This window comes from Varanus komodoensis, unplaced genomic scaffold (assembly GCF_004798865.1).
Source record: "Varanus komodoensis strain SLA01 unplaced genomic scaffold, ASM479886v1 scaffold80, whole genome shotgun sequence".
NCBI classification, from domain to species: Eukaryota; Metazoa; Chordata; class Lepidosauria; order Squamata; family Varanidae; genus Varanus; species Varanus komodoensis.
This window is the reverse complement of record NW_025336482.1, coordinates 720,417-746,708: the sequence shown is the minus strand read 5'-3', so window position 1 is coordinate 746,708 and position 26,292 is coordinate 720,417. Positions and strand designations below refer to the sequence as shown.

The following is a 26,292-nucleotide window of genomic DNA, read 5'->3' as shown; positions in this document are numbered from 1 at the left end:
TTCTTAACTCTGTATTAATTACTGTATATATTAGTACTATATATAATTCTAGATTAATTATATATTAAGAATATAACGAATAAGAGAGCTTTGGCTAAGGCAGCATAGAAATGAAATAAAGAATAGAATGACAATAATGCAATAGTATTATTCAATAATATTAAAGTTAATGATCCTAGCGCTGAAAATTGCATGGCCAGAGGTACTGCGCAGCTCACTGAGCCCCGCCCAGCGCTGTAGGCGTGGCCACCCTGCAAGCCCCGCCCACTCCCTCCTCCTCCGGGACTCCTCCGAGCCCTCCCTCCTCTCCTTCCTTCCAGTCCAACCTTCTTTTCAATCCTCGCTGCCTACTGGCTTAGGCGCCCGCCCGTCACAGCGACGCAGGGCCGTCCGGCACTCCGACGGCCCCTTTTGCCTCCCTCCGCCTCCCTCCGCCTCCCGCCGCGCTGATTGGCCCGGACGGGGGCGTAGGGGGCGTGGCCGGCGGGGACGAGCCCAGATGTGCAGGGTAGAGAGCGCGAGAGAGACGCGAAGGCTGCTGCCGGAGGAGAGACCCGAGGGGCGGGGTGAGTGGCTGGGCGGCGGGGGGCGCGCATGCGCGCTGCCTCGTGCCCCCACCTTAAAGGGGGGGACAACCCCCCCCAGAATACCTATATATGCCAGTTTAAGATTATGACGGGAGCGGGAGGGGGGGTTAAACCCGAGTGCCCCCTTTCCTGAAATAAGTGCGGGGGCTTAAAGACTGTTCCTTCCCTTTCCAGTTGTATTTGGGGTGGAGGGCGAAAGGTTAATTGTTGATTCCCTCTTTGTATTGGACGAGGGGTGGGGGGCTTAGGCTTCCCCTTTTGAGGAGGGGTGAGGAATCATGAGAGCTGAGGCCCCTTCTTGGAAAGGGGAGGGGTTAAGGGACTGGAGTGGGGAGGGGTCCCTGGAGCGTGTGGGGGGGGGGCTTAAGGCTTAGTTGCACCCTCTTTCCTGAGAAAAGTGAGTGGGGGGGGTGGAAGTGTGTGGCTTCTCTTGATCTTGATTTACCTGCCCCCGAATCGAGGGGTGGCTAACTTATGTCTCCCTCCATTTTTGGGGTGCAGCTGGGGGATCGAGTGCCTCTGAAATGGGGGTGGTTTAAAGGTTAACCCCCCCAAACTGACAGCATAAATAGTTATTTATTCTCTGTACCTGGGGGTAGGGAAAAGGCTACTTATCCCCCCAGTCCCCCACCAGGATTAAATGGCAAGATGAAAAAGGTAGAAGTAAAGGGCGGGTAGCCCTTACCTTTCTCCCCACAAAAACCCTTCTGTACCTATGAGGCTCAAAGAGTTAATTGCTGCCTCTCCCCCCCCTCCCCACACACGTAAGATGGTTATTTGGCATGAAAAGAGGTAGGGAACGGCTGCATTTTGCTTTGACTGACCCCTCCCCATATATGAAGGTTACCCTGGCTTCATAACCTGGTCATCAAGGGAGTCCCTGCCTTTCTCAAATTTGTGTTTACGGAGACCAAGATGAAGTGTCTGACATCTTTCCCTCCTGCCCCCCCTTTCAGCCAGAGACAGGAGATTAATGACCCCTCCCTTGGTTAATTGACCCCCCTCCCCCAATCTGAGTGGATCAAAGACTGAAACCGAATCCTCCTTTTTGCAGGGGGAGAAATACAGAAAGCTTTGGCTCAAAAAGAGTAAGGGAAGCAGAAAGGGTCACTTTCCCCCTTCCAGAAATTAAGGAGTGGGGAGGTAAATATTAATTCCCCCCTCATTTGTGGAAGGCATTAAAGAGGCCACAGTCCTTTTCCCTCTGTGCCTTTCTTTTTGAAATGTGGGGAAAATAACCATTTTTGCAGGGCCTCAAGGTTGTTTGTGGGTTTTTCTATCTCCCTCTCACAGCTGTTGAGAGGGACTTTGGTCAAAGTTGTTTTTTTAAAGCAGGGGGAGAGGAGTTGCTAAAGATGATGATAAAAAGCAATTGATGCCCTTTTTTCTGCTGCCGCTGTCGCCTCAAGCTTTTTTGCACTAATCCCACACTTGCATCCAGGCTTGGACTCCCCGCGGCTTAAACTAACCCAGCAGGGCTTCGAGCTTCAGGTTTCCTGTTCTGACCTGTTTTCCACCAAAGAACTTGGCAACCGTTTTCGCTTGGACTGTTTTCTCTTTGCAACCTCCCTGCTGGGTGGGCTGGACACAGTGATGGTCACAGCAAAGTGAAAGGATTTGAAAGTGGCTTCCCATGGTCCAAGTCCAAACACAGCAGTCGGACTCTCTCGTCCAGAAGAAATGAAGAATTGCTGGAAGAAAATGATAGTGGAACTCTGAATAATCTCGCTTCTTGCTGCCTGGGGGTGATGGGAGCTTGTTTATTTATTAGATTTATATCTTGCTTTGTTCCTGCAAGGAAACCAGGACAGCTTACATAATTCTCCAGCTGTTTATTTTATGCTCAGGGTGGCCCTGTGAGGTAGGTTAAGCTGAAAGTCGGCAGGGCCTCAAGCTGAGTGAGGATTAGAACCTGGATCGCCTAAGTTCCAATCCAAGCTCTGACCACTAGCCTGGCCTGGCATAGGAATTGTAGTGCAACACACCTGGGTGGGCACTCAGCTGGGGAAGGAGGAAGGAGAGATTTGTGGGCTGCTCTCCCCTAAGACGGGGTCCAAGGGCAGAAGGAGATCCTGGAGAAGCTTTTGGGAGCTGCTGTCCGGCGTTGAGTGGGGCAGAAAGCCAAAGAGGCAGGGCCAAAAATACCCATATATTTTAGCTTAAAGTTCTTCCTGCTAGTACTGGAACCTTTTGGAATGGGAAGGGGGAACTGCAAAAAAACAGTGAGCGGGGTGTATATGTTGGCAGGAAGGCAGCAATCCACCTGTGGCCACAGGTTCTGAGTTATTGGTACCGAGGACTGGAGCCAACCTCTCCTTCCCCAAGGCTTTGGAGAGCTTCTTCCGGTCAGAGTAGACCCCGTTGGTCTGGCCAGGTGTAAGGAAGGATCAGGGCAAACCAGGCCTCACTCATCTGCTGCCGTTGCAGGCACAGGTCACATGGAACATGGGCAAAAGCCCTGGATGACTTCCTCGTGTCTGTCAGGGTCTGACAAGGACGTGTGTGTTCTGCGTTTCTTATAGTGTGACGGAGATGCAAGTTTTCCCTCTTACTGCTGGAGGTGGAGTCTCCACCTCACACCAGCATGTGCATCCTCGGAGCATTTGGTCAACAGCTTCCCCCTGCAAGCTGGCTGGGGACGATGGGAGCTGCAGTCCAGCAAACTGGGAGGGGACCAAATTGGGAAAGTGTGTGACTGGCGTTTTTTGCCTTCTCAGTCTTGCACTGTGTGCGAGACGGAACTGTTTCCTTTAATGTCAATTTAGCAAATGACATTTACCTGTTAAGACCTTTATTCTGAGGGGTGTTTGTGAGGGCCAAAGCTCATTTTCTTTGCCCCCTGCCTATTATCCACCTCCTGTTTGAACCTCTGTCAGCCGCTTTCTCCAAGGCAGGTTCTGCATAGCTTTTGATCTGGTTCTCCGTGCCCTGACGGCCTCCCTGCCCCACCTGGCTCAGCTTTCCCAACCTGCAACCCTTCAGGTGTTGTGATCAACAACTCCCAGCACCTCTGAAAGCTCAGGCTGATTGGAGTTGGCCCAAAAAGACCGAAGGGCCAAAGGTTGCCAAACTGTGTTCCACGCTAGGGTGCCTGAACCATTTCAACTTCAGAGCCAAATCTGTGTGTGTGGGCAGGCTTCAAGCCTACACGGGAAGGCGCATGCCACAGAACCGACTGGGGTGTTTCAGCTTAAAGCTCTTGCTGTGAGGTAGTCATAGTCACTATTTAACTGGGCTTTAGGGGAGATACTTAGAGTGTCGGGGCCCAGGTACGAGGCCTCCTGGCCTTGTGGAAAACACTAACCCAAATTAGGATCTCTGTGCTGTGTGGATCCGCTGGGACTGCTCTCCGGGGTTTGGAATGTGGGTCTGTCCAACTGAACTTTGGCACTGAGTCTAGGCTGGAGCTGGGACCTTTGGCATGTCTGGCACAGCCTTGGCCACCACACCACAGCTGTTCCCGAACCACCTCGCTTGGGCTGCACAGCACACCTTGTTTTTAATGCTTTACCAGGCCTGCACCAAAAAAAAGTGCTTTGAGCCTCTGTCTGAGGCTGGTGTGTTGCGCTGGACTTCATGGAATGTAAGTAACCCTAGCCTAATTTCCTCTGGGAATAGAGAGCCGCTTGAGTCATGTGTGTTTTGCAAAGGTAATACGCTTCTGTTCTGTGAAGTTGCCTTGTGTCGAACTCAAAATTAGATCCAGGCAGCATGTACTAAATTTACCTTGCTGGCTCTAAAGAGAAGCAGTTTCTTCCCAGTGCTTGGGCTGAATGTCATGACTACCTGCTTAAATGTGCTGGATCAGGGGGCTTTTGTCATGGGTATCATTATACTGTTAATATCCTACCTTTTTTTCTTGGGAATAGCCCAAGGCTCCTTCTATAGGCCTCCTCCGCTTCATTGGTGTGGTGTGGTGGTTAGAGCATGGGACTGGGACTCAGGCGATCCGGGTTCGAGTCCCTGCTCAGCCATGGAGCCAACTGGGTGACTTAGGGCCAGGCACAGACTCTCAGCCCAACCTACCTCACAGGGTTGTTGTTGTGGGGAGAAGATGGAGGAGGAGATGTAAGCTGCCTTGAGCCCTTTGCAGGAAAAAGGCAGGATATAAATCCAAAAATAAATAAATAAATTTTATCCTCTCCACAGCAACCCTGCAAGGTAGGTTAGGCTGAGAGGGAAGGACTGGCCCTGTTGGCTCCATGGCTGGGTACAGCGCAAATCTCCCAGTATGACCCAGTAACCACCACACCATACTGGCTCTTGGGGTGAAACATCCAAGGAAAGTGGACTCCTCGGTTTTATTCCTTCTCACTTTCCTTCTTGGCAATCAGGTCATATGTGAAGAGCACCACAGTTTGGGAATTGATTGAAACTGCTCTTACCTTCTTGCATAAAAGGTAATTTTAATAAAAATCACCATAGAACAGGTGAACAATTTCCACGCATCTCTTCTCCCTGAATTTATCCGATCCCCTGGGAAATCTGTCCAAATTGCTGGCCATCACAGCTGCGTGTGGAACTGGACTCCATATTTAACTCCACGCTGTGTGAAGGAAGGCCTTTCCCTTCGCTCTTTCCTAACTCTCAGCTTCATGTGAACGACCCCTAGTATAATGGGACCCCTAATGTCTAGTATTATGGGAGAGGTGGAAAAACCAGAGAGAATGAGAGAGAGAGAGACCTTTTTCCCATTGTGCTCGATTTCGCATACCTCAGTCATGTCTGCCCCTTACTCTCTCGTTTTTCCTTAAAGGGAAAAGAAAGCCTGCATCTATTCTTTGCAGCCCTGCCTTGAAAATGCTAAGAGCTGGAAACATGTTTTCCATTTCAGGGTCTTCCCAATTCTTTGTCCCTTATGCAAACAAAAGCCCAGGGCAGAAGCTTTGTTAAATTCTGCTGTTCTTTCTCTCATTACCAGCCAAGCAGCTTCCTGCTCGGCCTGGTCAAATTCTTGGGACCCGGTCAAGTTTGCAGACCGTGGTCTTTCAAATGCTGGAGCCTGGGTCCCCTGGAGGTAGGGTGGGGGTTTTGGAACAAACTAGAAGGTGCTATCCTTATTTTTCCAGGCAGCTTTGCTTTAGAAACATGCCTTGGATTTCTCATGCCTGTTTCAATATGTGCTTTAAAGCTCAGTTTTCCTTGGCCCTGTTGTTTGGCAGGCAGGAATGTCTCATGTTTCTCGAGGACTGCTTGCCTACTCAATATATTCTTATTTTCTTATATATCTTATATTTATTTTTCGGTGCCTGGCCAAGACCTTTTTATTTAAACGCTAATGGTTTATTTGTTGGTTTAAATTGACCAGGCTGGATCCACTATTTTATTTTATTTTTGTATTTTATATGGGATTTTAATAACTGTAAGCCGCCCCGAGGCTCATGCGATGGGGCGGCATGTAAGTTGTTTAAATAAATAAATAAAATATATGGTTCCCTGTTACAATTTCAAAAGCAAACCACTGCTTTGATTTTTTCTCTTGCTGCTTGACAAAGAGAAGCTACAAGTTGCTAGCTAATGACATGGGGAGAGAGCCAACATTCAGCTCCAGGGCCAAGGTAATTTATTTTTACTCAAATAATCGTGCCACTGTCAATAGCAAGAAGCATGTTGACTTTTTAGAACAGAAATGGTGCAAAAAAAAAAAAAAAAGCTGGAAAGCACCCTTTCCCCCAGCCACAAATTCTTTCGTGGTTTCTGGCTTCTTGCACTATTTTATTTATTTAGTTATTTATTTAAAACATTTCTATGCCACCCCCATCGCAACAAAGCCTCGGGGCGGCTCACAAAAAATACAAAAAAACCCCCCCATATATAAACAATAACAGTATAACAATTTAAAAGAAAAAAAAAACATTTAAAACCCCCGGTGCATTCTCGGCTAATTTAAAATCCTAATAAATACAATAATTTAGCAATTAAAATAAGTTTTAAATAAAAAGGTCTTAGCCTGGCGCCGAAAAACAAATAATGACAAATAAAACAAAACAAAACAAAACAAATATTTTACTTATTCCAGGTCACCATGCCTGGTTCTTGGGGGTAAAGCTCGTATTTTGAATCCGTTTCTTTTGTCTTTGGTCCTTACCCTGTGCTGGAATGTAGTTCTCCCACCAACCCAAACAAAAAACCTTCCAAATATGAATTCATCCCTTGGTCTGAAAGATAGCCCTTCTCCTGCTTTAAGTATTTGCTGCCGTAATTATTTGAAAATGTGTTTTATGGTTAACCAGCTGACTTTAAAATTGGTCATACTTTAAAGGCACTGTTATGATTTGAAGCTGGATAGTATGTTCTGTCTTGCTCTATTCATACGTTTTTATGTTTAGATCTTAACCTACCCTGGTCATTATTCAATCCTGAGAAGGAGAAGAATAAAGCTCCTAGCATTTTCACTCCTTAGCAAGCATTCCTGTGCAATAAGGTTCCTCCAGCATTTCCTGGGTGGCCAAAGAAAAAAGTTCCTATGTCTTCCAGCTTTAAAGAGAAGCAATCTTTTGCTGGCTAGGAAAAAAAAGAATTATATTTTAAATGGCTTTGGTAAATTAATAAAAAGCCCCTTCCTGTTGACAGTGATTTGGCATTACTGTTTTTTCCTCACCTCTTGTGGAAGCCTCAGGACGGTGCCCGGACTGTGCAAAATTTTCTCCACCTTTGTGTAGCGTACTAAAAAAAAAATTTAGCAGCAGGACTAATTCTGTCCTGTTGCAAAACCTGTCCCTTGTTCCTGGAGGTCTTGCTTCCTAACCTGTTGCCCTCTGGTTGGAGAGGAAGGTTCTGCTGACTACCATCGCCTGACCGGTCTTGTTGGTGACTTGCTGCCCCAGGCGGGATGTAAACCTGCAAGCTGTCAAAGAGGGGCAGTTAATTCTCCCTTGGAAACAAGCCCACTGGGAAGTTATTAGCCTGCTTTAAAAACCCAACCAGAATAATATTTACTGTTTGGCTGGTGGCTGAACAAGCAGGGACAGGGGGAATCTGTTTAAATTATTGTTTGTTTCCATATGGGTCCATAGCCGAAGCTCTCTGGATGGTTGAAAATAGGATACGAATACAACATAAAAATAACAGGAAAACGTCCTAAATATTATATTGCAGGATTTAAAGACTGAATTTGACAAGTTTAATAATGAACACAAATTAAGATGGGAGACTGCTAGCCTAATATCCCAATGTAATATTAGGGCTGGTTAAATGCCCTGCCATAAAGGGTGGGCATTAGCTGGCTCTGGAATGAGGATACCTGCCTGATGTTTGCATCAGGGGGGTGTCACTGGGGAGCTTGTTCCATTGTCCCTCTTGCGAAAAACCAGTTATATTCCTGGGCTTGCCAGCCTGCTGTTCCTTCTTGCCTGTGGTTACCTAGCAAGTGTTCCAGTGCAAGGACGGGCTGTTCCTTTACCTTTTGCAGGGAGATACACATCCCATCACTGATCTGTGGCAAGCTGGGTGGAGAATTACACATGTAAAAGAGCTTATTCCAGGGTGCCGTTCTGCCCCACTTCACACACTAGAATGGAAGCTGCAGGGGGGCAGATTTCGGCTAATTTTTTTTTTTTCCGATTTATATCCTGCCTTTTTCCTGCAAAGGGCTCAAGGCAGCTTACATCTCCTCCTCCATCTTATCCCCACAACAACAACCCTGTGAGGTAGGTTGGGCTGAGAGTCTGTGACTGGCCCAAAGTCACCCAGTTGGCTCCGTGGCCGAGCGGGGACTCGAACCCGGATCGCCTGAGTCCCAGTCCCAGGCTCTTAACCACTGCACCACACTGGCTCTCAAAATCTGAGAGAACATGTTAATATGATACAAGCAAAGAATCCCACACTTCTTTCCAACATTAGCATTTTTTTATACTGCCCATAGCCAAAGCTCTCTAGGCAGTTGACAGCAATAATCACAGAATCATACACTCAGGTCACCCATTCCACTTCTGCCCAGGCCTGATCCTGCTTAGCTTCCAAGATTAGGCAGGATCAGGCACTTCAGGCTACATGGAAGAGAAACAGTCCTCCTTGTGCAAGGGGCTTTTCCAGTTCCACGATCCAGTGATTTCTGCACCAAGTTTCCATTGGTGGGTCAGGTCATAGGACCTGAGGGAAAAAACCAAACTCTGAGCAAAAAGCACAATTGATTGTGCATGGCTGAAGCACGCCCAGCTTGCTGCAGGTGGTTGCAACGTAAGACTGGAAGACGCTTGGTGAATTTCCTCCCCGGAAGAGCAGCAAGCGGCATGTTGTTCTGGATCAGGCTCATCTGTCCCCTCCTCCTGCCCTGCCCTCTTTCACCGTTCGCCTCAGTTGTTAAGTTGACCCTTGCTCCCGGTGCGGGGCTGTGGCACCGAAAACCGTCTGGCCTGGACGAACTGCACTTCCGGTGTAGAGACACTGAAGGCAGGTAGTTCAGATTTACCTTGGCCAGGATAGAAGGGCTAGGTCTCCCAGTCCTTCCAGTGTCTGTATTGGGCAGGCATCTTGGGATCTGTGCTAAACTGCCTTTGGCACCCCCTGCAAAGGGACACTCCTTGCTTTGTGTCGTAAAATCCCTGGTAGAAGGATGTTTTCTTCATCCCTCGCATTGAACCAACCTCCGAGCCCTCTCTTTGCATGGCAGGGCCTTTCTCATATAGTGGAAACCCACCGCTTTGCTGTCCAGCATAATTCTTGGTAGCTATTTGCCATTCTTGGTTGCCATTTTAAACTTTTTAATATTTTCTGTTTTTATAATATTTTATTGTTTTGTTATGGTTTGTTGTAAGCTGCCCAGAGAGCTCCTGCTGACGGATGATGTAGAAATGAAATTAGTAGTAGTAATAATTTAAATTAGGGTAGGACAGAATTGTCCTAGAGTAAATGAAGATTGAACTGGATTCAGAGCAGTTAGCAGTGCATACCTGTGTGGGGTAGAGAGGGAGGGGGTCCCAAACAGCTACTGTTGAATAAGAGATTGCTAGTGTCATTCTGAGGGGGGGTATCCTATTGCATTGTAGCATTTGAAGCTCCCAAATTTTAAAATGCATGCAGCCAGCCTCTTTAAGACCCTGTTCAGATTTGATATTTCGGCCCACCCTAAAGATTAAATGGAGCATTCCCTCTGTTGGCTTTTGTCCTTTTTCTTCTAAAAAGCCAACCTTGTTCTGCTTAATCCCTTTGGCATGACCTCCAAGGAAGAACTTCTCAGGGCTCTAAGGCTGGGTCTGGATTCTGCCAAGTCTTCTAGGCTTTCACCCCAGACCCCGGACCCTGACATGTGGCTCAGGCGAAAATGATGATCAGCACTATTATTTTAAAAAGCATTCCTCTTTTGCACCTAGCAAGTTGAGTTTGGGGTGGCGGGGGGAGTGTGCCTCTCTCTGGGGCAGGTGGCCGCGTTGTCATAAGCACCTTAAAACCGAAAACCACAGGAGTCCTGTGTTTTAAGATTAAATCTCCACTCGCAGCCTATGCAGAGAATTAAATGGATGCAAAGCAGCATAGCAACTGTTGGTTTGCTGCTACCAGAAGTGCGCACTTTCTTAGCTCTCGCCTGCGTCTCTTAGGGCGTTCTCTTCTGTATTTAAAAGTGGACCAGATGCCAAAACGCAGTGGGTAGGAGGGGAAAGCTTATTGTGATCCATGGGGTTTATTTATTTAAGAAGCTTCTATGCCGCCCCATTCACCGAAGCCTCTGGGTGGCTCACATCGATAAATCAATAATCACAATGTAAAAACAATATAATTTGAGTCGACCTGGCCGGGATGGGCTGGGAAATAAAAGCCTGCAGACCTGAGGAAGGTGGACTCTTTAAGGGCTGCAAAAATCAAGCGTTCCTGAGCCCGGGCTTGGTGGATCGCAAGAGAAGATACTCTCAGGCCAGTATATATTTTGCTATCCCTGGATTCTCCTGCTGTCAGTTTGTGGCAGAGGGTAAAAGGGGAAGCAGGGTGTCCCCGTCAGTGGGAGACCAGCCATCCTTGGCATCAGCTCTCTCAGCACGCCTTGCAAGGTAGCTGAAGGAAAGCAAAGCTCGAGTGGCTGATTCTGTTTTCTTTCTGCTCACCTGGAGTGGGTTTTTACTCGGCATAGGCGACCAAGCGAGCAGCACAGGGCCAGCGACCCGTACGGGTCCCAGTGTTTTATTCCTGCCCTTGAGCTTGATGCCCGGCCCTCTCCAAAGAGCTCACGCATTCCGCAGGAGAGAATGCAATACTGGCGAGCTGGCAGCCTCTCATTCTATACCCTGCGTGGCCAGAAATAAACTTAGGATGGAAAGGGGATAAAGGATCAGGAGAGTGTGGGAGGGGTGGGGAGAGGAAGAGCACATGTCTCTAGTCCAGTGCCTTTTTCTTGCAAAGCAGTGTGCAAAATTACGCACCATTCTCTCCGTTGTGCCAGCTTCCCTGCTGCAAGGCCTGTGTCTTTTTATAAGCTGGCATTTGTGAGCGGTGGTAGCTGCTTGAAGTAAACACCAAATGTTGTCCTTTCCCCGTTTCAGGCTGGGAGAACCCAGCAAGGCAGCCTCCGACACGTGGCCATGTGCAGCACCCGGATCTCTTCCAGCCGAGGACGGCCAAGAGAGGCCGTGAATTTTAACATTCCAATCTAGGAGTTGCTCGGTGGAAGGAACCTGAAGCTGATGGATGAAATCCCATTTTAATCTCTTGACTGTGTTCCCTTGCTGCTTCAGGAGGCCTGACGCTTTTCTTGGCTAGCCCCCGAACCTGGTATGGGTAATGGTGGAGCGACGGACGGTCAAGTGAGTTTGAAGCAGAAAGATGTGGAGGTTGGACTGCACAGACGTGTTTTGCCGGAGGTGAGTGGCGTCAACCGGGGGCTGCAAAGGCTGCTACCCACCAAAACTCGCTGGCTCCTATTTTCCTTGAGTCTGTGCCTCCAGACTTAATCCCTGACCCACAACTTCACCCCTGACCCACAACTGCAACTGTGTTTGCAGGGGCTCTCATGAAATGGCCTCTATTTTGCACCCTTCCAGTTCTGAAAATTGCGAGCGGGCGTGGAGGCTGGCTGGGGGATACCAGGGGACACCTGGCCCATGTGGTAGATCCCAGCGATGGATGGTGGGAAATGCAGTGTTTCTCCTCACTGTTCTGGAGCTGTAGAAGTGTTGTCCCCAAACAACTTTGCAGATGGTTTTCTGTGTGCCTATCCCCATGTTGTTTGTGAATACGGTGGTGCTCACGAACGCCACAGTTCACGAGCAAATCGGGTCGTGAACAGAAATTTCAGGAAAAAATTGCCTCAGGACGGGAGATGGCAGTCGTGGCCATCTCCCCCACCCCACACCAGCACGATCGCGATCGGGGCCATTCCCCCCTCCCAGCACGATTACAATCACAGCCATCTCCCCCCCCCCAAAAACTATTGTTATTGCGCAATTATCGTTTGGACTCTCCCTCCAAACAACAACCTCCACCCCCACCTTGCTTAGTGTTTTCTACTGTACTAAGTTTGTTGTTCTGTCTTACTTTGTTTCAAATGTTTGTGTTGAAAAAATATTTACAGAACGGATTAACCTTATTTACATTGACCCTTAGGGGGAAATTTGACTTGGCTCACGACCAGTTTGGGTCACAACCAGAGTTGTGAAATGGATTATGTTCACGAACCGAGGTACCACTGTATATATTAAAGCTTAGAAAGGAAGGCTTGAGTCATTTATTTTGTTTCAAATGTTTCCTTTTCTGATGACTTGGAGCAGATACTTACTCGCCACAGGCGATCAGGCAACGAGTTTATGGCCAGGCAACCATGTTGACTTCTTTTCCAGGGTGCCCAAGAGAGGAGGAGTGTGATCAACTCCTTGGCATCTGGGGCACTGGCTGGCGCCGTGGCCAAAACTGCCGTGGCACCGTTGGACAGGACAAAAATCATATTCCAAGGTATTTTGGGGTCAGGATGTGGAGAAGGAGGGAGGCCTTCTCATTTTTCTCCATATATCTTTTGCTTTTGAAGAAAAGGACATTAGTGTGACCTGTATAAACTGTAAACTACACCTGCCATTTATACAGAGGACTAAACAACCGCATAGCCTGACTACTGGAACCTCTGCCGCCATAAGGACTAGAAACTTGGTAGTTTGTTAATGAAAGGAGAAGTCCTCAGTAAAGCAGAGATCTGCTGGGAAACGTGATGGCAGCTGCATTTGTGCAAAGGATAAAGCTGCCGTTCTCCCAAAATTTGGCTGGTCGTCCCATGACTTGCCCAATTGCCCTTGTGTGTGGCAGTACCAGAACTAATGGGGTATACATCAGAATGGAAGAGCTGGTCTGAACCCTGGCTTGTTGCTCCTCCAACAAGCCTGGATCTGGAAACCGACTTCGAACCCTGGTTTGTGAGAGGTGGGCTGAAAGCCAGGGTCTGGCGTCCAGTAAATGCTGCTGGCTGGGTTTGCGGGAGGTGTCCAGTGAGAGAGATTATGTGACATCCCTGAGCACACATGCTTCTCAACGTGACTGGTGGACGTGCTCGAGCCCCGTACAATTCTCCACCGTGCCATCACGGACATCTGGCTAGCTAATATTTCTGTGGTCTTCCCTCCACGCCAGTATTAACACTTCTGTTTCTGGCCAATCTTTCTATTGAGGAGGAATGGCAAAGCAGGAATTAGCTGATGATGCAATTTCTCAGGTCATGCCACCCAAAGAATGAAACGGCTGCTTTAAACAGCAAACGTGTCAACAAATGTGAATGACCCAAAACTAGACGGATGGGGATGCAGGAGAAGATTAGGCGGAGCAGAGCATGTGGACTAGGGACTTGTGGGGGTGGAGTTTTAAATTGCAAACCTGGCTCGTAGCCTGGATTAAATATTTGCTCTTGTTTTCTCTCCTTCATTTGTGGATTAATCCTTGAATGAGATTTGGCTGGAGAGAGATGTGGCTTGAGGTTTTTCGTTTTCATTTTATCTGCTTATCTCTAGGCTATGATAATTGAAAGGGATGGTGCAGAAAGCTGAATTTCCAAAAGAGAATTCTGTGTACTGGGAGAGGGAGTAGGAATTAGCTCTCTCCTTTCAAAATACAGATTTTATCTGAAGGATTTGTTGCTGATCAATCAGTGTACAGATCCTTGTGTAATTTACTATTCCCAAAACACACGCATGATGATGGTTGTTTTCTTTCTTGAGGGCTCGTAACTTCTTGCCCATTTAGTTTCCACGCTCTGAAATAGTGGCATTTGTATCAGTGAAATAATAGACCCCATTATAAATCTACCTGTATAAAGATCCATTGTCTGGCTGAGGTATCTTCCTAGCAGATCAGAAATTTTAAAAATATATGGGGAGCAGGCCTGTGGGTCTTTAACAGTGCCTAGAGGTGGGTGGGGGCAGTTTGTAGGATATTTGCAACTCCCAGGTGCAGAAATTTAAAAAGACTGCCCCAACATGGACATTTCTTCCATAAATTAAATTGTGAAATGACCTGTTTGCACGGCATACATGCGACTGTGTGTGGGAGCTTTGTGACTTTCAGGAGTCTTACTTTGCATAACTGCAAATCAGCACCATGGATAAAGGCATTTGCACAAAATCCAATTCTGTCAGTGAAAGACAACCGGGTATCCGTGAGTTCTAGATATTTATTTATTTAGTTAAAGTTTTTATATGCTGTCCCCTTGCTACATAGCCTCGGGATGGCTCACAGCAATAAATAAATAAAACAAATACAATTACAGTTAAAACTTGGAAACACACTGGCTGCACAATAGAAACTATAAATATTAAAGATTATTAAAATACTGTTTGAATAAAAAGGTCTTGGCCTGGTGCCGAAAAACAAATAACGACAGTGCCAGGCGAACCTCTCTGGGGAGCGCATTCCACAGATAGGGCGCCACTGCAGAGGCAGAGCAGGCTGAGTGTAAAGTGCCTGTCTTTCAAAGCATCCCCTTGAAAGTTTACTTGTGTGTTGGAAGACTTCGCTGTATATTGCTGAGACCCGATACTTACATGTGCTTATACACCTTTTTCTTTTACAGTGTCATCAAATCGGTTTTCTGCAAAGGTAAGGCAAATGCTATTGTCTTTGTGTTCTCAGGAGGCCTAGATATGTCCTTAAAGTTGCACTGATTTGGTCCCAGGGGATGGTCTGACAGCTGGCATGTTGCTTGTTTGAGCATTGAAAGAAAAATATCTTCCTGCTTCTTGGTAATTCAGAGTCAATAAATCATCAAGAGGCAGGTGGAAGAACCCAGGAATGGTGCCCTCTCCTCCCTCTTCCCTCCAAGTCCCTGTTCCTTTTCTGTCATGTCTTTTCGATGGTAGGCCATAACACAGGGCTTGTTGTTGCTAGTCATGAAGTTGTGTCCAACCCATCGTGACCCCATGGACAACACTCCTCCAGGCCTTCCTGTCCCCCACCATCCCCTGGAGTCCAGTTCAGCTCACACCAACTGTTTCAGTGACCCTATCCAGCCACCTCCTCCTCCGCCGTCCCCTTCTTCTTTTGCCATCTATTGTTCCCAGCATCAGGCTCTTCTCCAGGGAGTCCTTCCTTCTCATTAGGTGGCCAAAGCATCTGAGCTTCATCTTCAGGATCTGGCCTTTTAAAGAGCAGTCAGGGTTGATCTCCTCTAGGACTGACCGGTTTGATCGCCTTGCGGTCCAAGGGACTCGCAGGAGTCTCCTCCAGCACCACAGTCCAAAGGCCTCAATTCTTCAGCGCTCAGCCTTCCTTATGGTCCAGCTTTCACAGCCATACATTGCAACTGGGAAAACCATCGCCTTGGCTATGCGCACTTTTGTTGGAAGGGTGATGTCTCTGCTTTTTAGTCTGCTGCCTAGATTTGCCATAGCTTTCCTCCCCAGGAACAAGCGTCTTTTAATTTCTTGGCTGCAGTCCCTGTCTGCGGTGATCTTGGAGCCCAGGAAAATAAAATCTGTCACTACCTCCATTTCTTCCCCATGTATCTGCCAGGAGATGATAGTCTTAATAAATCTTTCTGAGTTGTTCTGGCGACTTTTTTGGAGGGCAGAAAAGCAGGATAGGACTAGTCTGCTTGTGTAATATGTATATAAATATTTTCCTAATATGTCTGCCACTCATAGCAACATGTTTTCTAAGGGGAACCCCATGGTTTTTGGGCTGGTAAAGTTGCAAGATTGACTTGTGCCGTTAGTTTAATGAGCCTGCGTGTTTGAAGCCTGCAGTAACACCTTCAGTCACAAGGTGGCAGGCTTCCCCAACCAGCGCAGAGCTTTGCCGTTTGAAGCCATGGAGGTCGTTCTGGGGACAGGAACAGGGAAGGGGAAGGAAGCCCCTTTGCGGAGGGCATCCTAAGCAGGCACTGTGCTTGGCGATGCCAGCAAGTGTCGAGAGCCAGTGTGGCGTAGTGGTTAGAGCATGGGACTGGGACTCAGAGGATCTGGGTTCGAGTCCCCGCTCGGCCATGGAGCCAACTGGGTGGCTTTGGGCCAGTCACAGATGCTCAGCCCAGCCTACCTCACAGGGTTGTTGTTGTGGGGAGAAGATGGAGGAGGAGATGTAAGCTGTCTTGAGCCCTTTGTAGGAAAAAGGCAGGATATAAATCGAAAAAATAAAAAATAATAATAATAAGATGGATCAAACTCTCCACGTAGCATAGCTGGATACAGCAGAGCCCCTGCCTAGGCAGGCACAGTTAGAAAATTATTTTTATTTTATTTAAAGTATTTTTGGCCCATTCCTGACATGAATATTCTCCTGGAGAAGCCTAATTTAACAAAGCAGTCCCTGTCTACAGGCTTACAATCTAAAACAGGTATGACACACAAGGAAAGAGGATGGGGAGGGAAGAGGAAAGAAATGTCTTTCAGTGGGGCTGGTGGAATTGGTCTAGCTTCTGCTCTCCTCTCATCTGCAGCCTTAATCATGGTTAATACTAACCAGGTTCCTTCTTAAAACTGCTGCTTGAATACTCAATCCTTCAAGCGCTTCTTTTATAACCCAGTTTCTCCTCTGTCCAGGAGGCATACCGCCTGATCTACCGCACCTACCTCAATGAAGGATTCTTCACCCTGTGGCGTGGGAACTCAGCCACCATGGTCCGAGTGATTCCGTATGCCGCCATCCAGTTCTGTGCACATGAAGAGTACAAGCAGCTCCTGGGCAGCTATTATGGCTTCCAGGGAAAGTAAGAAGCTGTGGATTTGTTCCTTTCAAGATGGGGTGGGGGAGGGACAATTGCCAAATGAAGCTGTACTGTTTTTATAATCAAACCGTCAGCCCCTTTAGCCAAGGGTTTGGGGTTCCTCTTCCCAGGCTAAGAACAGCAGTGCCTCTTGCCGTGGGTTTTATAAAGTTCCTGCTTCCCACTGTTTTATTGCCTGTCAATGCATGCAGCCTCTAACACCCTATCCTGGAAATTTGAGACATGAAGCTGTTTTGGTAAAGGAAACAGTTTCAGTGCTCACAGCCCAAAGTAGCTCTTATCTAAGGAAGATATTAGGGAGAAAACAGTGACTTTTGGTGCTTCCCCTAAGAAGCATGGCTCCAAAAAACGATCCTGCTTCTTGGACACAGGGAAAATTTGCTACACTAGTAGCCATAGGATTTTTGGAATTCCAGCTTTGAGGCTGGAACTCTGTACGCAGAGCTCAACAATGCTTCAGCCTCTTTTGCTCTCCCTATAAAGTGCTGCAGATAAAGTCAAGGAAATGACTTCGTGCATGCTCAGGGGCACTTTCTTTCCTCTTCCCCTTTTCCTGTGGCCCTCTGGAGGCACTCGAGAGCCATAGATTCACTTTGTAAATGAGGGAAATACTGTCTGCAAATTAAAACTGGGACTAGGAAGGCCAGCTGATAGCCTCTTGGCTCTGGCCAAGGGGTCTTCTGCAGTGAATGGAGCTGCTTGGCTGGTAGGAAAATAATGGAGTCGTGGAATCAGGAGGGTGTTTAGCCTCCCACTGCCAAAGTGGGAAATCCACGGCTGTGACTTTCCCATTGGGTTGGCGCCTGGCCTCTGCTGGAAATCCTCTGACCACCTTTTGAGAGCTGGATTGATCCTGCCTTAAAAAAAAATCTTCCTTTTCCGGTTCAGGGCACTCACTCCGCTGCCCAGGTTCCTCGCCGGTTCTCTTGCAGGCACGACGGCTGCCATGCTGACATATCCGCTGGACCTGGTCCGTGCTCGGATGGCAGTGACCCCAAAGGAAATGTGAGTGGCTGGATGTACTTTGTGGATGCCCATTCAGTTCATTCTTGTGTTGGGGAGGCATAAGGAAGAAGGTTTGGAGGATACACGGCACTTAAGTCCTTTCGAAAGGGCCTGCCCTGCCCTGCCGTGACTCCTGATGGCTCAGTCCTGTTGTGCAGGCCATTAGCTGGACTTGTCTCTTGGTTCCTTTCACCTTTTCCTCCCCTAAATCCACAAAAGGACTGCTGGCAGTGCTTAAAAATAACACAGATGCTTCCTGGCTGGGCCAAAAATAGAGAATTGTGACATCGGACCTCAGGCACAACATGTGTGTTTTCCTCTTGTGGGCCTGGAAAGGAGCGCTCGGAATACAAGATCATTTATTCCTTCTCTGAAAGGGAACCTGCCACACACACACACACACACACACTCTCCCTCTCCCTCTCCCTCTCCCTCTCCCTCTCCCTCTCCCCCTCCCTCTCTCCCTCCCTCCCTCCCTCCCTCTTTCTGTGTTTCGAATTGGAGGCTGTTTTTCCTGCCGAAACCTGCAGAGGATTGCGTCTTGAGTGCTTTTGCGGCAGTCTTCGTTCCAGCTATGTTTGACACATGGCCCATCCAGCCATGTGTCAAAGAGCCTTTTTTTTAAGGACTTGTCAACTTCTTCCTCCCCCACCCCCCAAAAAACACTGTCTGTATGCTGAGATTCCCAAGAACAGCCTTGTAAACCCCATAAAGGTCATTGCCAGGAAATCCCAGCACGAGAGGGTTTACACATTTGCAGAGCTCAAATTAAGCCTCTCACTTCAGTGTCCACCTGCATATAAAGAACTCTGCTCTTAAGGCTGCCAGGGAAATACATGGATCGGGGTAGAATTCCTTTTATTTAAAGAATAAATGTCCGGAAATGCTTTGGCGGCAAGCAGCTGGGATGAACCTTTGTGCAAAGGGGCAGTTGATCTCTGCCTGCCGCCGACGGCAAGGAGGACCCAGAAACTGTTGACCCACACGGCTTACTTCCAGTTTGCAGGTTTCACTGGTGGCATTTAGCTAGTCCCTGCTTGGAATCAGGATTCTCGGCATAGGTGGACATTTATTTATTTAGAAAATTTCTATGCCGCCCCATTCGCCAAAGCCTCGGGGCGGCTCACAACCAAAATCAATTAAAATACTATAAATTAACAATATAAAATAAGTTAACTTGATTCTTAGACTTGATTCTGTCAGAGCTCTGTGAGTACACGTTTTCCTTTGGACCTGGGTGCAAATCCAGCTGTGGCTAGCTCTGTTGGTCATTCTGGTTTTGTTTGTTTTGTTTTGTTTTTGTTTTGCCGTGTCTTTTGCTCTAGTTGATTTTGGAGGAATTTCTCACATCCAGTTGTGGCTGCTCAAAAACCAAGAAAATTGTGGAACTGCCAGGGAGCAAGGAACTCGTGGTTCTTTGTCAGGCTGAGAGCAAAACAGAGAGAGAAAGCACGGGATTGGTTGAGCAATCTTGCAAATTCTGCCCTTGGATTTTTCCTTTGGGCCAGTGGCTGGTCGGGGGGAAGGATTTCCTACCCCACCTTGGACTTGTAAAAAGAAAGTTGGTTTTTCTTCTTGAATTTACGCCTTATAATTGATCCAAACTTTGCAACGAACATCCGAGGCCTTACTCAGAGTGCCGGTTTCTAGGAAGGCTTGGATGGGGGCAACAAGCAAGAGAGGCCTTCTCAGTGGAGGCCTCCTGATTATGTGGGTGCCCTGACACTCTGTCATGCTTGTGGTTCCAGGTTAGGACTGTCCTCTTCTTTTAGGCCAGTGGTGGCGAACCTCTGGCACGCGGGCCGCCGCGGCAGGCAGAGCCCTCTCTGTCAGCATTTATTTATTTATTTATTTATTTATTTATTTATTTATTTATTTATTTATTTAAACATTTATATGCCGCCCCATTCACTGAAGCCTCGGGGTGGTTTACAACATAAAAAATAACAATAATAACAATATAAAATATAAAATAACAGTATAAAATAAATAACAATATAAAAGAAGTCGCTCTGGCCAGATAAAATGAGCAAAAACTGTTAACAGTTAAAATGCTGCTTAAATAAAAGGTTCTTTACCTGGCGCCGAAAAACAAGTAACGACGGCGCCAGGCGGACCTCTCTGGGGAGGGCATTCCATAGATTGGGCGCCACCGCAGAGAAAGCCCTCCTCCGGGTACCCACCCTCCTAATTTCTTTCACGGAGGGTTCCCGGAGAAGGGCCTCTCCCGCAGATCTCAAGGGGCAGGCGGGCATGCGAGCCAAGTCGCCCCAGCATCGCCCCAGCAGCAGAGCACCCGATAATAGCGCACATAGGGCCATGCGCATGCTCGGAAAGGAGCAGTGGCGCCAGGCGATGACGTCACGAGCCACGACTCATTAGCCGCGACTTGTCTGAGCTTTCCCATGGCCGGTCAGTGTGCTGCCAAGGATATATTTGTGGAATGGCGCCCCATCTGTGGAATGGGCTCCCCAGAGAGGTCCGCCTGGCGCCGTTGTTATTTGTTTATTGGCGCCAGGCTAAGACCTTTTTATTCAAACAATATTTTAACAACGTATAATATTTATAGGTTTTAATTGTGCAGCCAGGGTGCTTCCGGGTTTTACTTGCATTTATTTATTTATTTATTTGTGTGAGCCGCCCCAAGGCTGTGTAGCAATGGGGACGGCATACAAAAACTTTAAGTAAATAAATATATTTGCTTGGACTGGCTGTGAGTTTTAATACATTTGTTTTTATTAACACAAGGTTTTAGCTTTGAGTTGTCTGATGAAAAATTGAAATTTAATATCTAAGATTTAGCAAAGAGATTTTCTAATGAAGAGCCTGAGATCTGAGATGTTCCTAATGTTGTGCTGTCCCCCTGGCGTATTTGAACCTGCAGCATCGTATTTGGTTGTGCATTTAATAGCAAGCATGGTACCTAATGGACTAACGGGGGCATTTACGTCCACTGTTTTAACAGGTCTAGTCTGTTCTTTTGAAGCTGTTTTTGCAGCTAAATTGTTTTTGAATGTCGTAGCTCGAAAACACGCCTGTGCAGTTTTCTTGAGTCCCCCAGCCTGCATTTTATTTATTTATTTAAAACATTTTTATGCTGCCCCCATCACAACAAAGCCTCGGGGCAGCTCACAACAAGAACGAAACATAACAAATTGTACAATAAAAATATTAAAACCCGGTGCATCTCGGCTTAAAAGATTTAAAATCTTATAAATAACCAATAAATTAACACTTAAAATAAGTTTTAAATAAAAAGGTCTTAGCCTGGTGCCGAAAAACAAATAACGATGGCACCAGGCGGACCTCTCTGGGGAGTGCATTCCATAGGTGGGGCGCCACCGCAGAGAAGGCCCTCCTCTGGGTACTCACCCTCCTAATATCTTTCACGGAGGGTTCCTGGAGAAGGGCATCCGTTACTGACCTCAAGGGGCGGGAGGGCATATATGGGCGCAAGCGTTCCTTTAGATACCCAGGTCCCAAGCTGTTTAAGGCTTTATAGGTGATAACCAACACCTTGAATTGGGCCTGGACTTCAATCGGGAGCCAGTGGAGCTGACAGAGAACTGGGGTTATATGAGAACAATGCCCAGTCCCCGTCAGCAGCCTGGCAGCTCTATTCTGCACCAATTGAAGTATCCGGACCGTCTTCAAGGGTAGCCCCATGTAGAGCGCGTTACAGAAGTCAAGTCGGGAAGTCACCAGCGCATGTGTCACTGTCGCCAGGCAGTCGTTCTCCAGGTAGGGGCGCAGCTGATGTATCAGCTGAAGCTGAAGGATGGCGCTCCTCAGCACCACCGTCACCTGGGCTTCTAGAGACAGCTCCGGGTCGAGGAGCACTCCTAAGCTGAGAACCCTGTCCCTCAGAGGGAGTGCAACCCCATTCAGGACAAGTCCCCCTTCCCGAGGCCCGAACCACCCACCAACAGGACCTCCGTCTTGTCTGAATTTTTGTGCCTCTCAGTACAGAAAAATTGGGAAAAATATGTTAGGTGTCTCTCTCCAGGTGATTGCGATTCCCAGTTTTTCAGCCTGTGAAAAGCAGCCCTTTTCGCACGCACAACTGCAAGGGGGGGCAGGGGGAGGGTTGTGACACTGGAACGGGATGTAGCTTGGGGAGTGGGGGTTGATTCCACCCTGAAAAGCCTTCTAAGATCGTCTGCCTGGCAAGGTTGCGGCTTCCACTGGTGCTCCCCCGTATCATGGAGCTGGGACTGCGGAAATCCAGCCTCGAGCCCCGCAAGTCTCTTTCCTTGGGGCTGTTGCACCGAGGCACAACATCAGCACTTGGGTATGTCTCTGGCATTCAGCCTTGCCTACCTCGCAGGGGTGTTGTGAGGATAAAATGCCGAGGAGGTGGGCTGCAGTCCTCGGAGGAAAATGCAGAATAGGGAAGTCGCAAATGTTATTCCAGCTTTCTCACAGCCACAAGTTACCTTCGAATCCGCTTCACCAGACTGGCAGGTTGCCCCTTTTGCAGGTTGCCCCTTCAGGTGGCAGGTCCTGCAGGAATGTTGACCATGCACAAAGAGACGTTGGGAAGTGAGGACTGCTCCCACCCCGGGAAACCCCCTTCCTTTGCTCGGAGAGGTGCACCCTGACCGGCCTTTCCTCTGGCAGGTACAGCAACATCATGCACGTCTTCATCCGGATCTCCCGGGAGGAGGGGCTGAAGACGCTGTACCGGGGCTTTGTGCCCACCATCCTGGGCGTGATCCCGTACGCCGGGCTGAGCTTCTTCACCTACGAGACGCTGAAGAAGCTGCACGCAGGTGAGACAAGCCGCACCCCCAGGGTACTTCCAGGGACAGCCCTTGGGGTCCCACCTGAGGCCTGGTCTTTAAGCGGTGTGCTCTGCTGTTCTGCACGGCTTTCCAGGAGACAGGTGCGTTGCCTGCCGACCGCGTACCTGACTCGCGCCTCTCGTCCCTTCCCTGCAGACCACAGCGGGCGGCCGCAGCCGTATCCCGTGGAGAGGCTGATCTTCGGGGCCTGTGCGGGGCTGATCGGACAGTCCGCCTCCTACCCCCTGGACGTGGTCCGCCGGCGGATGCAGACGGCGGGGGCCCTGGGGCTGTCCTACGGCTCCGTCCTCAGCACCATGGGGGACATCATCCGGGAGGAGGGACTGATCCGGGGGCTCTACAAGGGGCTCAGCATGAACTGGGTCAAGGGGCCCATCGCCGTGGGCATCAGCTTCACGACGTTCGACCTCACGCAGATCGTGCTCCGTAAGTGGGGGCACGGCGCCGACACGGCGAGGTAGTGGCCACCCTCCTGGCTGGGGGACCTGAACGCGGGTGAGTGGCGACGAGGGTGTGGCCGTGGCTCATGTGGACAGGTCTCTTGCTTTAACCACCTTCCCAAACCCAGGCGGGCTCCCTGCGGTAGATCTGAGCGACCTAAAAGAACCATCTCCAGTAAGACACGCACTTCCTGGCCGTGCCGTGCGGCTCTCTGCTCCCGCAAGAACAGGCCTTGGTAAGAGTCCGTTCTCTTCCTGGCCTGGGGTTTCTGTTGCTCTCTTGACATGATCTAGATCTCTGAACCCCCCCGAACCAGGAGCCTCTCTTGCCCTCCCTGCTGATCTCAAAACCTGCAGTCCTGCCCCATCTCCCCCCCACCCCGCCTCAGCTTAGCTTCTGTAACTTTGAAATGGGACATAACCTGGATTTGAGAGATGGGGTAGCTTGTGCTGCCTCCCACCCCAAATATTTTTAAATATTTTAAATCCGTTCCTCTCTTGCTCTCTCCTGCATGGAAGCTTCTCTTTCTATTCTCCCCTCCTTTTCAAAATCGCACCCAGCAGCCTCCGTTGCTGGAAATACACTCCTGGCCGATCATGCCAGTTTGCAGAGGAAAACCAAAGAGCATCTTTCTCTCTAGGACGGCAGGCCTTGAATTCCAAAATTGCTGCCACAATCTAGGAAGCTGCAAGTTTGCAACTAACCCGAACCCAAACTGGATCGAAATCGTCAGTGCTGCTTTTCTAAACAGCTTTTAAATGTGATTTTTAAATGAGAGAAATAGCCTCTTTTAGACTCCATCCCTTCTTCGGTATGCTCTGGGTGAGTTTTAGCCACACGTGGCAGGAATGGGACACACTAATAGGCTCGAAACATGGACTGTTCTTTTCCTTCAGTATTATCATTGGCTGCAGAATTGAGAAAAACAGTTCTCACAGTGACGCAGGAGACACTTTCAGCCCCCCCCCCCCCCGGCTTCCTATGGGGAACCCCCAGAAGGGTGAAGCCGCTGGGAAGCATCTTGTACCATGTATTTCTGGCTTATTCTTGGATTAGGCCGAGCTGTTCTCACCCGCCTTCTTTTATCCGTTTAGTTTTACCTTTCTGGCTTTGTGACCCAGGTATCAGCCTTGTAGGAAGCACAAGCCATGCCCGGATGTCATTTGAGCCCTGCTTACCGCTCTCCCCCCAGTCCAAGGATTGGGGCAAAGAAAGGGGCGTTTGGATTAGGGCCCAGGTCTGCACAGCAAGGCCAAAGGACTCCCTTTGCTAGGGCCGAACTACCTGCCTTTCCTCGTATTCCTGTTAAACCCTCAGCGTTCCCTCAGTGCCAATGGGTTTTTGGAGATGGGGAGTCCTGCTGTGTCCCACACACGTAAAGAGATGCTTCTGCCCTTTATTGTTGAAGCAAATCTTAGCACCCGTAAATCTTGTATGCGCAGAGACCCGATCCTGGGAATGCTCATAGGAGAACCTTCCTTTTCAAGGAGCAAGCAATGTTGGAAGGAAACCCCCCCCCCCCACCACTTCTTAAAAAGCAGTTCACCAACTCCAGGCTTCTCCCTGCTTGGGGTGGTGGAGCTTCGCTTCTAGGAGGCACTGCTAGCCGCCTCCAGGTGGGTGGGGCGGCTGCTCCTACCACCCCATTGCTGGGGAGTTTGGATGTGGTAGTCACACTGCCCTTAAAGGAATTGGCCTGGGGGACACTGCTTTGGGAGAAATGCTTTCCTGTTTTGGGTCCTTCCTCCCATGTTTCTGCTTAGCCAGAAATCTGAGCCACTTCTGTCTTTTTCCACCCCCACCGTCTCCCCGTTCCCAGGAGTCCTCGAAAGAGTCGCACAAGGCAGTGGGGAGAAGTGTTTAATTTTGGGCCAGGCATCTCAGGTCCCTGTGAGGTACACTTTGATGCTGTGACCATCCTGGGCAAGATTTGATTTTTCAGGTGCTTTCAACTGCAGCTTCCAGCATTCCATGCTTGCTGGGGCTGATAGGAACCCAAATCCAACATTACCCAGCACTACAGTCATGCTGGAGGTAGTCTTTTCCCAGGACATCCGAGGGGGCATCGTCTTTATACCTCCCCAGTTCCCAAGGGGGGAGCCTGAGGAATTTTGGGAAAGTTTTCCTCCGGCAAGGGGGTCCTTAGCAAATCCCCCCCCATCACTTATAGGGGTTTCGCCACACTTTGCTTGGTGATGCCATCCTTCCCCCATAAACAGAGGCACGAATTTATTCTGCTGCTGTCTGAGCTGTGAACATCTTGCTGCTTGAATTCCTGCTCACAGAAGCTCTCGCCTGCATGCCCAGGGGGCGAGGAATGCTGGCAGCTGAAGCCCGAAGATCTGGCAGCCCACTTTCCGTGCACCTGTTTCTCTCTCGGAAGGGGTTCCCCTTTTGATTGGAAGACACATTTTGTCCCGTAGGCCGGAGCCTTCCAAACCGCCTGTTCGTGTGGGAACGTTCCCTTGCTATCAGAGAAACTGTGTGTTTCAGCCAGCTGTGTTGCGAGTACAAATCCCATTATCCATGGTGGCTGGGGACGGAGAGTGTTGCAGTCCAGCATCTGCTAGGACTCCGACTCGAGTTGCAGCAGATTCTGCCCACAAATTCCACATCGCAACCATCGGTCTCTCTTGGGGAAGCGGCCACTGCTCTGCACCCCACGAGGACCCTGCCATGCTCTCCGGGCAAGTGCGTGGAAGTGCCTGAAGGCAGGTGTGAATGTAGAGGTTTTTGGCGAACAATCCACACAGGGAGTGTTCCAGAGAAAGCTGACTGAGTGGCCCAGGGCGGCTTTTAAGGGTCAGATTACTCTATGCAGGGGCTGTGCAGCATTATCCAATGCTGCTGCTCTTTTTTTGCGCAAAACAGACGTGTGTGAGCAGAAGGCTGGTCCCCAGGTTCTGCAGGTTTGGGGGAGTTTTTTTAATAAGGTGAATTTATCCTTTTGTTTTATATAAATGTTATAGTGGTATTGTAAAATGTGCCAAGAGAAGACGTATATTTAATAATAAAAGAATGATTTATCTGCTGTCTCCTGTCTGTCGTGAGTCTCTCTCTTCTGAAATGCCCCGCACGGGTTCCCTTCAACATACACTCTAAGGAAATGCATTACGCAGAGAGGTTGCTGCTGGAAATAGGTACTTCCCTAAGACAAGGAGCTGTCCCACTGCAAGCTGCCCCCCCCACCAGAGGCACTTCTTGCAAACACGCCAGAGGGGCTGCCCCTTGTTAAGGATGTCACTACCACATGGGTAGACAGCAGGGGTGCAAAGGGGGTGAACACACTGGCTTTTCGGTGCAGCTGGGCTGCAGCCCTGAGACCCAT

General features: G+C 48.8%; 1 protein-coding gene across 4 annotated transcripts; it reads left to right on the top strand.

Annotated features, from left to right (window-relative positions):
- The first annotated feature begins 464 nt into the window (after nucleotides 1-464).
- Nucleotides 465-25,995, top strand: SLC25A42 (solute carrier family 25 member 42). Of its 4 annotated transcripts, none has more exons than XM_044455845.1 (8): nucleotides 465-566; nucleotides 11,252-11,377; nucleotides 12,353-12,464; nucleotides 14,563-14,588; nucleotides 16,529-16,695; nucleotides 17,602-17,718; nucleotides 22,339-22,490; nucleotides 22,659-25,995. In XM_044455845.1, the coding sequence occupies exons 2-8, from the start codon at nucleotides 11,291-11,293 to the stop codon at nucleotides 22,982-22,984; spliced, it is 987 nt and encodes a 328-aa protein (XP_044311780.1). In that variant the 5' UTR covers nucleotides 465-566; nucleotides 11,252-11,290; the 3' UTR covers nucleotides 22,985-25,995. The 4 variants fall into 4 exon arrangements, with proteins under 4 accessions (XP_044311780.1, XP_044311782.1, XP_044311783.1 ...); XM_044455847.1 differs by lacking the exon at nucleotides 465-566 and adding an exon at nucleotides 4,698-4,987; XM_044455848.1 differs by lacking the exon at nucleotides 465-566 and adding an exon at nucleotides 5,954-6,145.
- Nucleotides 25,996-26,292: the final 297 nt, after the last annotated feature.

Coding starts and splice junctions, on each gene's coding strand:
- SLC25A42 (XM_044455845.1), top strand. CDS start 11,291: ATGGGTAATGGTGGAGCGACGGACGGTCAAGTGAGTTTGAAGCAGAAA. Junction 17,719..22,338: donor GCAGTGACCCCAAAGGAAAT/GTGAGTGGCTGG, acceptor TTCCTCTGGCAG/GTACAGCAACATCATGCACG. Junction 22,491..22,658: donor GCTGAAGAAGCTGCACGCAG/GTGAGACAAGCC, acceptor CCTTCCCTGCAG/ACCACAGCGGGCGGCCGCAG.